This window comes from Phyllostomus discolor, chromosome 5 (assembly GCF_004126475.2).
Source record: "Phyllostomus discolor isolate MPI-MPIP mPhyDis1 chromosome 5, mPhyDis1.pri.v3, whole genome shotgun sequence".
Taxonomy (NCBI): Eukaryota; Metazoa; Chordata; class Mammalia; order Chiroptera; family Phyllostomidae; genus Phyllostomus; species Phyllostomus discolor.
The window spans coordinates 24,852,028-24,862,731 of record NC_040907.2 but is presented as its reverse complement, the minus strand read 5'-3'; the positions used below and the strand labels follow the sequence as shown (position 1 = coordinate 24,862,731).

Sequence of the window (10,704 nt, the reverse complement as noted above, 5' to 3'; positions counted from 1 at the left end):
GCTGGGCCTCGGGTCCTGGGCGGGGCCAGCAGCACTGGATTTTATTTTCGCGCAGCTTTGGGGAGAAGTTCTTCAGCGTTTAGTTTGTCATGCTTCCTGCTCACCAGGTCGCTCCTGTACTGTTGGAAGAAGGGAGGACGGGTTGAGCCCATGAGACGCGCCTAGCTCGCGATTTTAATGAGGTGGCAGATCACCTTCTCAGACCCCCGATTCTGTAATCTGCAAAGTGGGAGTCATAGAGGGAGTTCCCAGGTTTTAAAAAGCATTTGTTTTTAATCAAATGGATAAGTGACAAAGTAACAGAAAATTCAAGAATACGGGGGAACCTAGGCTGGATAGCTCAGTTGGTTAGAGCGTGGTTCCCATAGGCCACGGTGGCAGGTTCCATCTGGTCAGGGCACATACAAGAATCAACCAGTGAATGTATAAATAAGTGGAATAACAAATTGATGTTTCTCTCTCTCTCAAAAAATAATCAATAAATATTTTTTAAATAAAGGGGGAGTACTAAGGATTTGCCCATGATAGACCATCTATGATTGCATTTCCTTCTTTCATTCCTTTGAATATCCCAACGTAAATGTAAGCCCAATTTGAGTGCAATTTTGTATTCTGCTTCTTCCTTTAATGTCAGGTTTTGTGGGTTTTTTCGTCGTATAGAGTTTGTAGGTAGCACTGCGAATGACTATATAACATCCATCGATTGCCTAAACAAGTAACTGCTGGGCATTTACCGTATTTTGCCATGTATAATACCCTCCTGTGTATAATGCATACCCACGTTTTTGGCCCAAATTTTCAGAGGAAAAAATCTTTCACTTTAATTTTTAAGTTCAGTTATTTATTTATTTATTTATTTATTTATATTTAGATACGTTTTTTGTATTATAAAGGAATTTTAATATTTATTTTTGAATATATTATAGTACAAGAAATTTCATGCCACAAATAATTACAAAATACAAGAACAGATACAAAGTATTTCAGGTACTACCCACGTGTAATGCACATCCATGTTTTTCCCTCGAAAATGTGGGCAAAAAGGTGTGCGTTATACAGGGCAAAGTACCGTAGACTGTCTCGGTGTTTGGGAATTACTAATGACGTAGCAATAGCCTTGAGCACAGCTGCTTTGCAGAGTTCACTTTTGAAACTTAAAACTCCCGCCACCCGAGCAGCGCCACTACGACCCCGCCCATAACAGAGTCGTAGTCACGTGTCTAGCCTCTGCATCGCGAGGCTTTCTGGGAGAGCGAGCAACCCAGAAGCGGAAGTCCAGGGGCCTAACACGTCATTTCCTTTCTACGAGAGGAGCGCAACGGTTGTGTTTTTCCTTTGCTCCGTGGCTGTATCAGCATGAAGGAGGTGAAGAGCGAGCGGGAGCGGGGGAGCCGGAGAAGGCACCGGGACGAGGACATAGTGGCCACGGCGGCGGTGGTGGTTAAGCAAGAGCGCCTCAGCCCGGAGGCCTCGCCCCCGGTTCACCGCCGCCCGGACTGCTCCCGCAGTAGCGCGTCCCCGCCAGCCGGCGAGCCAGGCCGCCCTAGTCACCGCGGGACCCGAGCCCGAGGACACAGTCGGTAAGTGGGAAGCAGCCGGGGTGAACCTTCAGCCCGGCTCATTGAGAAAGGAGGGCAAGGCTAGCTTTGGAAACACACCTTGAATGCCGAACGCGGCGGCTTGGACTGCATCCTAAGGCGGTGGGAAGTGGTGCTTGTGTTATTGTTAACCTGTCACTGGCGTTGTAGATGGGCGTTAGTGGACAGGATCCCGCTCATTCATCTCTGTGTGCCTACCACTTCAAGGGGTAAGGCCCGGCGGATAGCACTGATCATTCAAATGGAAATGAAAGGTTTTTCCCCATCTGCCTGCAAAACGAGGGCGGGCGTTGTCCTTCCAATGATCTGCCCCAAAAGGTTTCCACATGGAGGGCCTAGGACATCTACCTGACAGAACTAGGAAAAAAAATCGTCTCTTGCTAGACTCGTTCATTTATTCATTCAGCATAGCTTTGATGAGTACCCATTATGTGCTCAAGACTGCCCCAGGCACTGGGGCCAAAGGGGTGAGCGAGATAGATGGTCATTACCCTCTCAAATTGGTGTCCCCTAGACCTGAGAAAATAACTAGCAAATAAGGGAAGTAGTTTCCGTTAGTAACAAGCGTTAGGGGTAGGTTAAAGCAGTAATGGGATAGAGATTGGCGGGAAGTGGGAGACCTCTGTGAAAAGGTGCCCTGGGAGCTGAGGCCTGAAGGATAAGACAAATCCAGCCTTGTAAGGGTCTAGGCAGGGGAAACGACACAGACAAAGAACCTGGAGTGGAATTAATTGTGGTTGTTTTAGAAATAGAAAAAAATCCAGTGTGGTGATCAAGGATGGTGGCTGGAGTGAGGTGGAGAGGGAGGAGACAGAGTGAGCAGATAAAGCTAGAGGCCTTGCTGATGGATTTAACCCCTTTGCTAATGGATTTAACGTGATTGTGGGGGAGGGGTGTGGAGGGCTGTTGGTGGTGAGGCCAAATAGAAGAGAGGATGACTTTTAGTGTTTTTCTTAGCTTGAGAACAGGGGAGATGGTGGTGCCACTTACTGAGATGACAAAGGCTGTGAGAAGAAAGGTTTTGGTGGGTTGAGAAAAGAGGGTTCTGTTACCTTAAGTAGGAGAAGGTTTGGTAGGCAGCTGTGTCTGTAGGTCTGGAACGTAGGGGAGCCCTTAGGCCAAGAAGATGCAGCTTCCCGCTCCTATAGTGTGAAAAGCAGAGACCTTCACAAATGTGGTATTTGTGTGGTAGATAGGCCTGACATTTCAAGGTAATTACACAGGGGAAGGGAAATGGAAGTAAAATCCTGTTTATACCATTCTCTTCACAGGTCCCCAGCCAAAAAGAAAAAGTCCTCAGGGAGAAGAAGCAAGTCTCCTCGGAGTAACAGAAGCCGAAGTCCTCACCATTCAACAGTCAAAGTGAAGCAGGTAGGCGGGTTAGGTTTGATGTTGGGTCCAGACCCAGAGCCCGTTACCATCACAGCTGAAGTGTTGTGGTGTGTTCACCTGTCCCTACAATGGGCTGTTCTTAAAACTGGATAGGCTTTTCTCCTGCTTGTTTTGCTAAATGAAACTTTTTATTTTGAGATAATTGTCGATTCACCTGCAGGTGTAAAAATAATACGGGTATATACACCTTACCCTGTCTCTCCCAATGGTGACATCTGTATAGTTGAGATATAAAACGCTTCCGTCGCCACAAGGGTCCCTCGAGTTGTCCTTTTATAGTCACATTCCTCCCGCCCTCACCCCTGGCAACTGCTAATCTGTTCTGCATTTCTATAATTTTGTCACTTCAGAACATAAATTTCTTAAATGTGTTTCTAGGTAATGAATAATGTTATTCTTGAATTGAGATATTTTAAAATTACTATTACATTTTCATTTTGGCACAAGAGAAAGCTAGCTTTTTCTTTTTACATATTTATTTTGTATATGACTAGTTAATTCTCTTTGTTAGTTCTCTTTTCTGTATATGATCCCCTTTAGGTGTGCCTGCAGGTACTCTTGTTTCTAGGGCTCTGAACACGGGCTTGCACCGTGAGAGCCGTGGTGCGGCAGTGGCATGGGACACACAGTCAGCGGGACCTCGCACAGAAACATAACCATCGCAGATGACTTTTCGAATGCAGCTTGTTCATAGATTGTGGATTGCCTTGAATTGACCGAATCTGTTCAAATTTCAGGAACGTGAGGATCATCCCCCCCGGAGAGACCGGGAGGATCGGCAGCACCGGGAAGCGTCAGGACAGGAGCACAGGCGATCTAGGAACAGTGACCGAGACAGGCACAGGGGCCACTCCCACCAGAGGAGAACCTCTGGCGAGAGACCCGGGAGTGGGCAGGCTCAGGGACGGGATCGAGACCTCCAGAACCTGCAGGCTCAGGAAGCGGAGCGGGAGTTTTATAATGCCCGACGGCGGGAGCACCGTCAGAAGAATGAAGTTAGTGCCAGCGGTAATGAGTCTCAGGAGTTGCCTCCTCCACCTGCTGGCAAAAACAAAGACAAAGAGGTGCCCGTTAAGGAAAAGCCGAGCTTTGAACTTTCTGGGGCACTTCTAGAGGACACCAACACCTACCGGGGTGTAGTCATTAAATATAGCGAGCCCCCTGAAGCACGTATCCCTAAAAAACGGTGGCGTCTCTACCCCTTTAAAAATGATGAGGTTCTTCCAGTCATGTACATCCACCGACAGAGTGCTTACCTCCTGGGGCGACACCGTCGTATTGCGGACATTCCGATTGATCATCCCTCTTGTTCAAAGCAGCATGCGGTTTTTCAGTACCGGTAAGTACATTTGCAGAAAGGAACTTAAGTGTGAGCAGGTGCTAGTCTCAGTTAGTTAGGGTTACTAAAATTTGGGCTTTTTTTTTTTTTCTAATCTTCACCTGAGGACATTTTTTCATTGCTTTTAGAAAGGAAAGGAGATATAGAAACCTCAATGAGAGAGAGAAGCATTGATTGATTACCTCCTGTAGACACCTGGACTGGGGGTTGAACCCGTAGCCTAGGTATGTGCCCTGACTGGGAATTAAACCTACAACCTTTGTGTTATGGACAAAGCTCCAACCAACTGAGCCACATCAGCCAGGTCAGGATTACTAAGGTTTTTGTGCATGTATGTGCAGAAGAGTCCATACCTGGCATATCTGAGATTAGTCTTGAGTATTGATCTAACTGCCCTTTGAATAAACATGTATTTGTATAAGAGCATTGAACTTGGTATTGGGAATCTTGCCATTGCTTCTTACCAGGTATTTGACCTGGGATAAGCCACTCTCTGGCCTTTGGCTTCTACCTACCTCACAGGGTTATTATGAGGGTTAAATGGAAGTACAATTGAGAATGCCTGGCTTATGTGTTGGCTTTGTCTGTGTCTTGACAGTTTGCATAGTACACCTGTTACTGTTTGGTCCTCACCACAGTCCTGTGTGGGTGGCATAGGTCTTAAATTCCCATCTGACAGGTGAGAAGACTAAAGTTCAGCAAAGCCAAGTGACTTGCCTAACAAATGAGCCACAGTAGAACTCTGGCTCAAATCTAGCTCCCTTAACTCTGAGATCCAATCTGCTTCATTTCCCTGCCCTGGCTGGGCAGCTCAGTTGCTTAGACCATCGTCTTGATTTGCCAAGGTTGTGGGTTCAATCTCTGTGCAGGACACATGCAAGAAACAACTAATGAATGCATAAGTCAGTGGGACAACAGATCAATGCCTCTCTCTCTCTCTCAAAATCAGTAAACTAGAAAAATCTTTATTCACATTGGGACAGGAGATAAAATAAGTTGCAATATAGGTGAAAGAAGTATTTCTTTCACCAAAAGTAAAAAAAGTATTTTTTTTTTCCCAAAAAAAAGTATTTTCTTAACTATGGCAAGAGGCTTTGGATTTGCATTTCAAGCTTCTGATCTACTGTGGATTTCCTGTCCTGCAGTGACCAGGTCTCACCTTTCTAATAAGTATTATTGAACTTGCTCCTACTTTCTAGATTCAAGGCCATACCTTCCCCTTGATTTCTCAGCGTTTGAACTTGAACTGTGTTAAAGCCATGTTATTTACATCATCTAGGCTATATTAGCAAAAAGCTGGATGATCCGAGGCAGGATTTGGCCTACAGGTTTCTCTTTTTTTTTCTTTTACATTGAATTTACTGGGGTGATATTGGTTAATAAAACTATATAGGTTGCAGGTGTACAGTTCTATAATACACCTGTATATTGTGTGTTCACCGCCACAGGTCAAGTCTCCTTCCATCACCATTTATCCCCCCTGTACCCTCTTCCCCACATCCCCCTTAGGTTTCCCACACTTCCCCACATCCCCCTTAGGTTTCCCACACTTCCCCACATCCCCCTTAGGTTTCCCACACTTCCCCACATCCCCCTTAGGTTTCTCTCTCTCATCTCTTCTAGGCTTGTGGAATATACCCGTGCTGATGGGACAGTTGGCCGCAGGGTGAAGCCCTACATCATTGACCTTGGCTCGGGCAATGGAACATTCTTGAACAACAAGCGCATTGAGCCACAGAGATACTATGAACTGAAGGAAAAAGATGTGCTCAAGTTTGGGTTCAGCAGCAGAGAATATGTTCTGCTTCACGAGTCCTCTGATACTTCCGAAGTAGACAGGAAAGAAGATGAGGATGACGAGGAGGAGGAGGAAGTATCCGACAGCTAGCGAACTAAGAAACAAAGTCTTGAGAGACCTTTCTTTTCTGCGAAGGCTTTGCGATGGACTCTGGAGCACGGAGGTGCTCTTTGTAATGCCTCTTATTGCCTTAAGTCTTTATGTTCGGTTGGACTTTTTTCTGTGACATGTCAGCCACTTGCCTGTGGGCATATGTTTTCAGAACAGTCTCACCAACACATCGTGTTTCGTAGAAGCATCGTGGCTTTTAGTTGGTGCTTTCAGAACTGCTGCCTAGGAAACTAAACCCTTGGCTAAAGGGAAATTGTGGCTTGTTCTCTTTGTACAGATACTTTATTTATAGGCTTTGTGAACTGGGTTTGTTTTGTTTTTGTTTCTGGGGCAAATCCCTTAACAGAATCTTTCTAAGCTTTGGTTATCACCAAAACAGCCTCCAGTATATACCAAAGCTTTGAACTGGTTGAGCTCTTGAGTCACAGAAGTTGATTTTGCACTTCTCTTTTGGGGGGTGGGGGGTGGGAGTTTACCACATGACCTCATTGTTGACTGCTGGACTTAAACGGATGCTTTGTGGAGTCTGGTGAAGCATGTGACTGTGCAGGAAGATCATGACGACTGCCCGCGGGTGCTGATTTCACGTCACAGGAGGCTGGGATGCGCTGTGGAGCGGCTTCCTGTGCGAGAATTCTGATTTCTCCGTGCAGCATGTACATAACACTTTTGATCACCTTATCTTTTCTTCAACTTCATATTTTTATTCAAACGTTATCTCTTTTATTTTTTTTCTTTTTTGAGGAACACTGTCATTATGTGGCAGGGCGCTCGCTTGATTCTAAACAACGTGTACATGTCTAAACAAGGTTGTGTAGTTTACGTTTCATCTTTTTAAAAAACATTTAGAGAGGTGGTATTGACCTTCCCAAAGCTGGAAAGCCTGGGAATTGCCCAACTTCCTAATTTTCCACTAAAGGGATCTGTGTAAGTAGAAAATGCGTAACAACTTCCATATATATTGTGTTGTGTATATATAATTGTGTGTGAAAGAGCTGCACACTGATTTTCATATGAGAATGTTTTGTGATGTAAATGTAATACTACATTATAGGCAAAGGCCTCCCTGCATTTGAAGAGCAGGTTTTCATTTATATGTATTTTTGGGATGCAAAATAATAAAATTTGTAAATATAGCCCCATATCTTGGCAGGTGAGTATTGGTCCTGTTGAAGCACCAGTGTTTTCTGAATTGGCAGCGAAGGGGTTTTCCTTCCCAGGATGGTCAGAGTTGGGGCAGGTTATACGTAGCGGGCCCCACTGATTCACCCTCAGGTGGGATGGAGAGAAGAGAGAGGATGCAACTCAGTCATTGCTGCTGGGAAGTCATTGCTCTCCTATTCCTCTTGGGTTGACACAATACTATTAGATTATCTTCTTTATATTGTTTTTCCATTAAGGTCTCACATACCCTTGTGTACTCAGGGGAGTGGCTGACTAATCTTTATTCAAAAGAAATAAAACCCTCTTTGAAGAGTGAACACTTAATAAGATTAGTTAGATGTAAGGTTAGATGAAGGGAAGCTATAACCATGTAAGAGTGATGACCGACCCCCGCACCGTGTTGGACATGGGCTATTGTAACAACTATTTGTTGAATTTTGATACGTCGCATAGATCACAGATTGCATATGTGCATGGGTCTTTTTAAGAAACGGGGTTAAAGCAAAGACACTACCCATGTCCAAAGCCAGATATCACCAGCAGAGTTCTCATTTGAAGCTGATATAATCCTAAAGCTTTCTCCTGAGTTAATTCATTGCTTAGAAACTAATGTTCATCTAAGCTTTTTTGCAAATCCTTTATTCCCTACATTTTCTCCACCCTGGTTGGCTTGTCTATAAATCATTGTCAAAATCAAGTTATCTCCAGAACAGCCCTTTGCTTCTGGGAGCTTCCCTCAAATCCTCTGTGGTGGTCTACATGTCTGCTGAGGTGTGGGACTGAATCTAAAGATTTCCCCATCAAGCCTTTTCCTAGTCATCTGGTTCCCTCATTCAAACACTGACCAAGGACAGCTCATTAAGCGCAGCTGGTGATGCAGCTTTCAGATACTTGATTGTGTCCTGGTGATAAGTGAAAGCAGAGTAATCAATGCAGTTAACTGAAAAAAATGTTTAAGTTGTTTTATTGAGTATGTTTGATATGGTGTCCAAATGGTTATATTTTTTAACATTTTTCCCTTTGGGGAAATTGTGGATGTGAAGAATGAAATGATACAATGTTAATCAAAGCCTAAGAGGGACATGCACAACATGCCCGCAGTGTTCCTGGGTATGTGAGTTTATATCAACCGAAAAGGCTACTTGATCTACATTAAAGCTTCGGAACTGAAAGCTTCCCTGGGTCTCTCGGGTGAAGCTTCCAGTATATTTATCAAATGGGAAACCATTTTAAGACCATCAATGGGTTCACTGCACTCTAAAGTGGATTAACTCACTAGAGCAACAGTTGCATTAGCTTACTGTGCTAGCGTTTGCTCCCAGAAGCAGGGAGCAATAAGATGGAAGGAGGCTGCACCGGGACAAGGGGTGGCACTTAAGGCATTCCTTAGAGACCAAGTGGATTTCCAGCCAGTTGTGAGGAGGGTATTGTTCTAGACGGAGCAGCCCAGCACACAGTGGGGCTGCAGTGGGTGCAGTGGAGAGGGTCCTGCAAAGCTGGTGAGTGGTGGAGCCGGGAACTGTAGGCTCAGGGGACATTCCTCTGGACTGTGGCTTCCCACCTCCCTGGCAGTGCTTAGTGGGGCGATGTGAGAGAAACAGGCTGTCCTGTTCATAGAGGGTTCGAGGAAATCGCAGTGGGTAGGGTTCTTAGGGGTAGAGAGTGGCTCGGGCAAATCCTCGCCTCACCCCACCAAGTCAAAGCCAGAGCTGCTTGGAAATCATCATAGTGGCTCATAAAAATAGACAAGTTTTTAATAATTGGATGCCTAAGAAGTGCTATGAACCCGGACCTCAATAATAAAATTGGCAATACTGAGGAGCACTTTCTCTGTGTGAAGCACAGTTCTAAGCATTTTACATGTATACTACTGACACCTTAATTCATTTCTTCCTCATAAGCCAGGCTCCTTTCATCATTCCACTTTGCGGATGGGTACACTGAAGAACAAGAGAGGTAAGCTCACACAGGGTAGGTAGGACTGGAATTCAAACCCAGTCACTCTGGTTACAGATGCCACATTCTTAACCACTGTCTCTCACAGCCATGGGATGGACAAGGTCTGGCTCTGGCAGAGTGACACCATCAGGAGCCGCAAACACTGCTGGACAGGAAAAGCACTGGGGGACTGCAGAAGCTCAGAGGGACCATGTTCAAGAAGCCTCCATAGTCAGGGAAGAATGAGCAGTTAGAAAAGGCCGGGGTGGGAGGATGAGGAAAGAAAGGAAAACATATTTCTAGACAGAGAGACGAGCAGTCAGAAATACCTGAGTTGAGCCCTGACTGGTGTGGCTGTGTTGGTTGGGCATTGTCCCTCGAAGAGAAAGGTCACAGTGGGCAGGGTACATGCTGGGGTTGCAGGTTCGGTCCCCAGATGGGGCATGTGTGAGAGGCAGCCGATCAATGTTTCTCTCTTTCTTCCTCCTTTCCCCTCAGTCGAAAAATAAATAATCTTTTTTGAAAAAGAGAAAGAAATAGCTGAGGTGATAAATTAGGCTTTGGAAACAAAGTTCAATAGGGAGAAGAGGCTGAGTGAGACCTGGATTCTGATAATGATGGCTAAGTTATTTTTCTGAAATCTGAAAACAGTCAAAATTTCTGGATAAAATATAAGCAAAAAAAAAAAAAAAAGTATCCAAGAACTGACAAAATAGAAAAAAAGTGATCAGTTCAAAAGTGAAGATAAATAAGAATCCAGAGAGAAATGGAGCCCAGATACCTGGAAAGCACATTTGATCTAAAGACCAACTATATTTGATTCTAGCAAATCAGACCTTACCCTAGGCTGCGCGAGATAGAAGCCAAAACCCAAAGCCTACATACAATGGGCAGTATACTATTATATGTGTGTGTTTCTCACATACACATACAAAAGCTGGTGTGTCAAAGGGCTACAATTTTAAGAATAAAGGAGTGGATCAGAAATCGAATCCTCTCAGGTATTTGTAGCCTGGGAATTCAGGAAACCTCCAGCCTTGAACTCCATTTAAGATGACCTTGTACTATTAGTACTTTCAGGTGTCTGATAGAAATAGATGAGCCCTGGCTGTGTGGCTCAGAGGACTGAGCACTGGCCTGTGAACTGAAAGGTCACCAGTTGGATTCCCAGTTAGGGCACATGTGTGGGTTGCGGGCTGGGTCCCCAGTAGGGGGTGCACAAGAGACAACCACACATTGATGTTTCTCTCCCTCTCTTTCTCCCTCCCTTCCCCTCTGTCTAAAGATAAATAAGTAAAGATCTTTAAAAAATAGGTGAAATTACTCTTTGGAGGGACTTTTTAATTCCTCTCCAGTTATTTCCA

The 10,704-nt window shown here is 44.8% G+C and overlaps 1 protein-coding gene across 1 annotated transcript; it reads left to right on the top strand.

Annotated features, from left to right (window-relative positions):
* Window positions 1–1,263: 1,263 nt before the first annotated feature.
* Window positions 1,264–7,382, top strand: SNIP1 (Smad nuclear interacting protein 1). Its single transcript, XM_028513268.2, has 4 exons — window positions 1,264–1,580; window positions 2,870–2,969; window positions 3,728–4,329; window positions 5,953–7,382. Exons 1-4 carry the CDS (start codon window positions 1,357–1,359, stop codon window positions 6,215–6,217), a joined length of 1,191 nt encoding a protein of 396 aa, XP_028369069.1. The 5' UTR covers window positions 1,264–1,356; the 3' UTR covers window positions 6,218–7,382.
* Window positions 7,383–10,704: the final 3,322 nt, after the last annotated feature.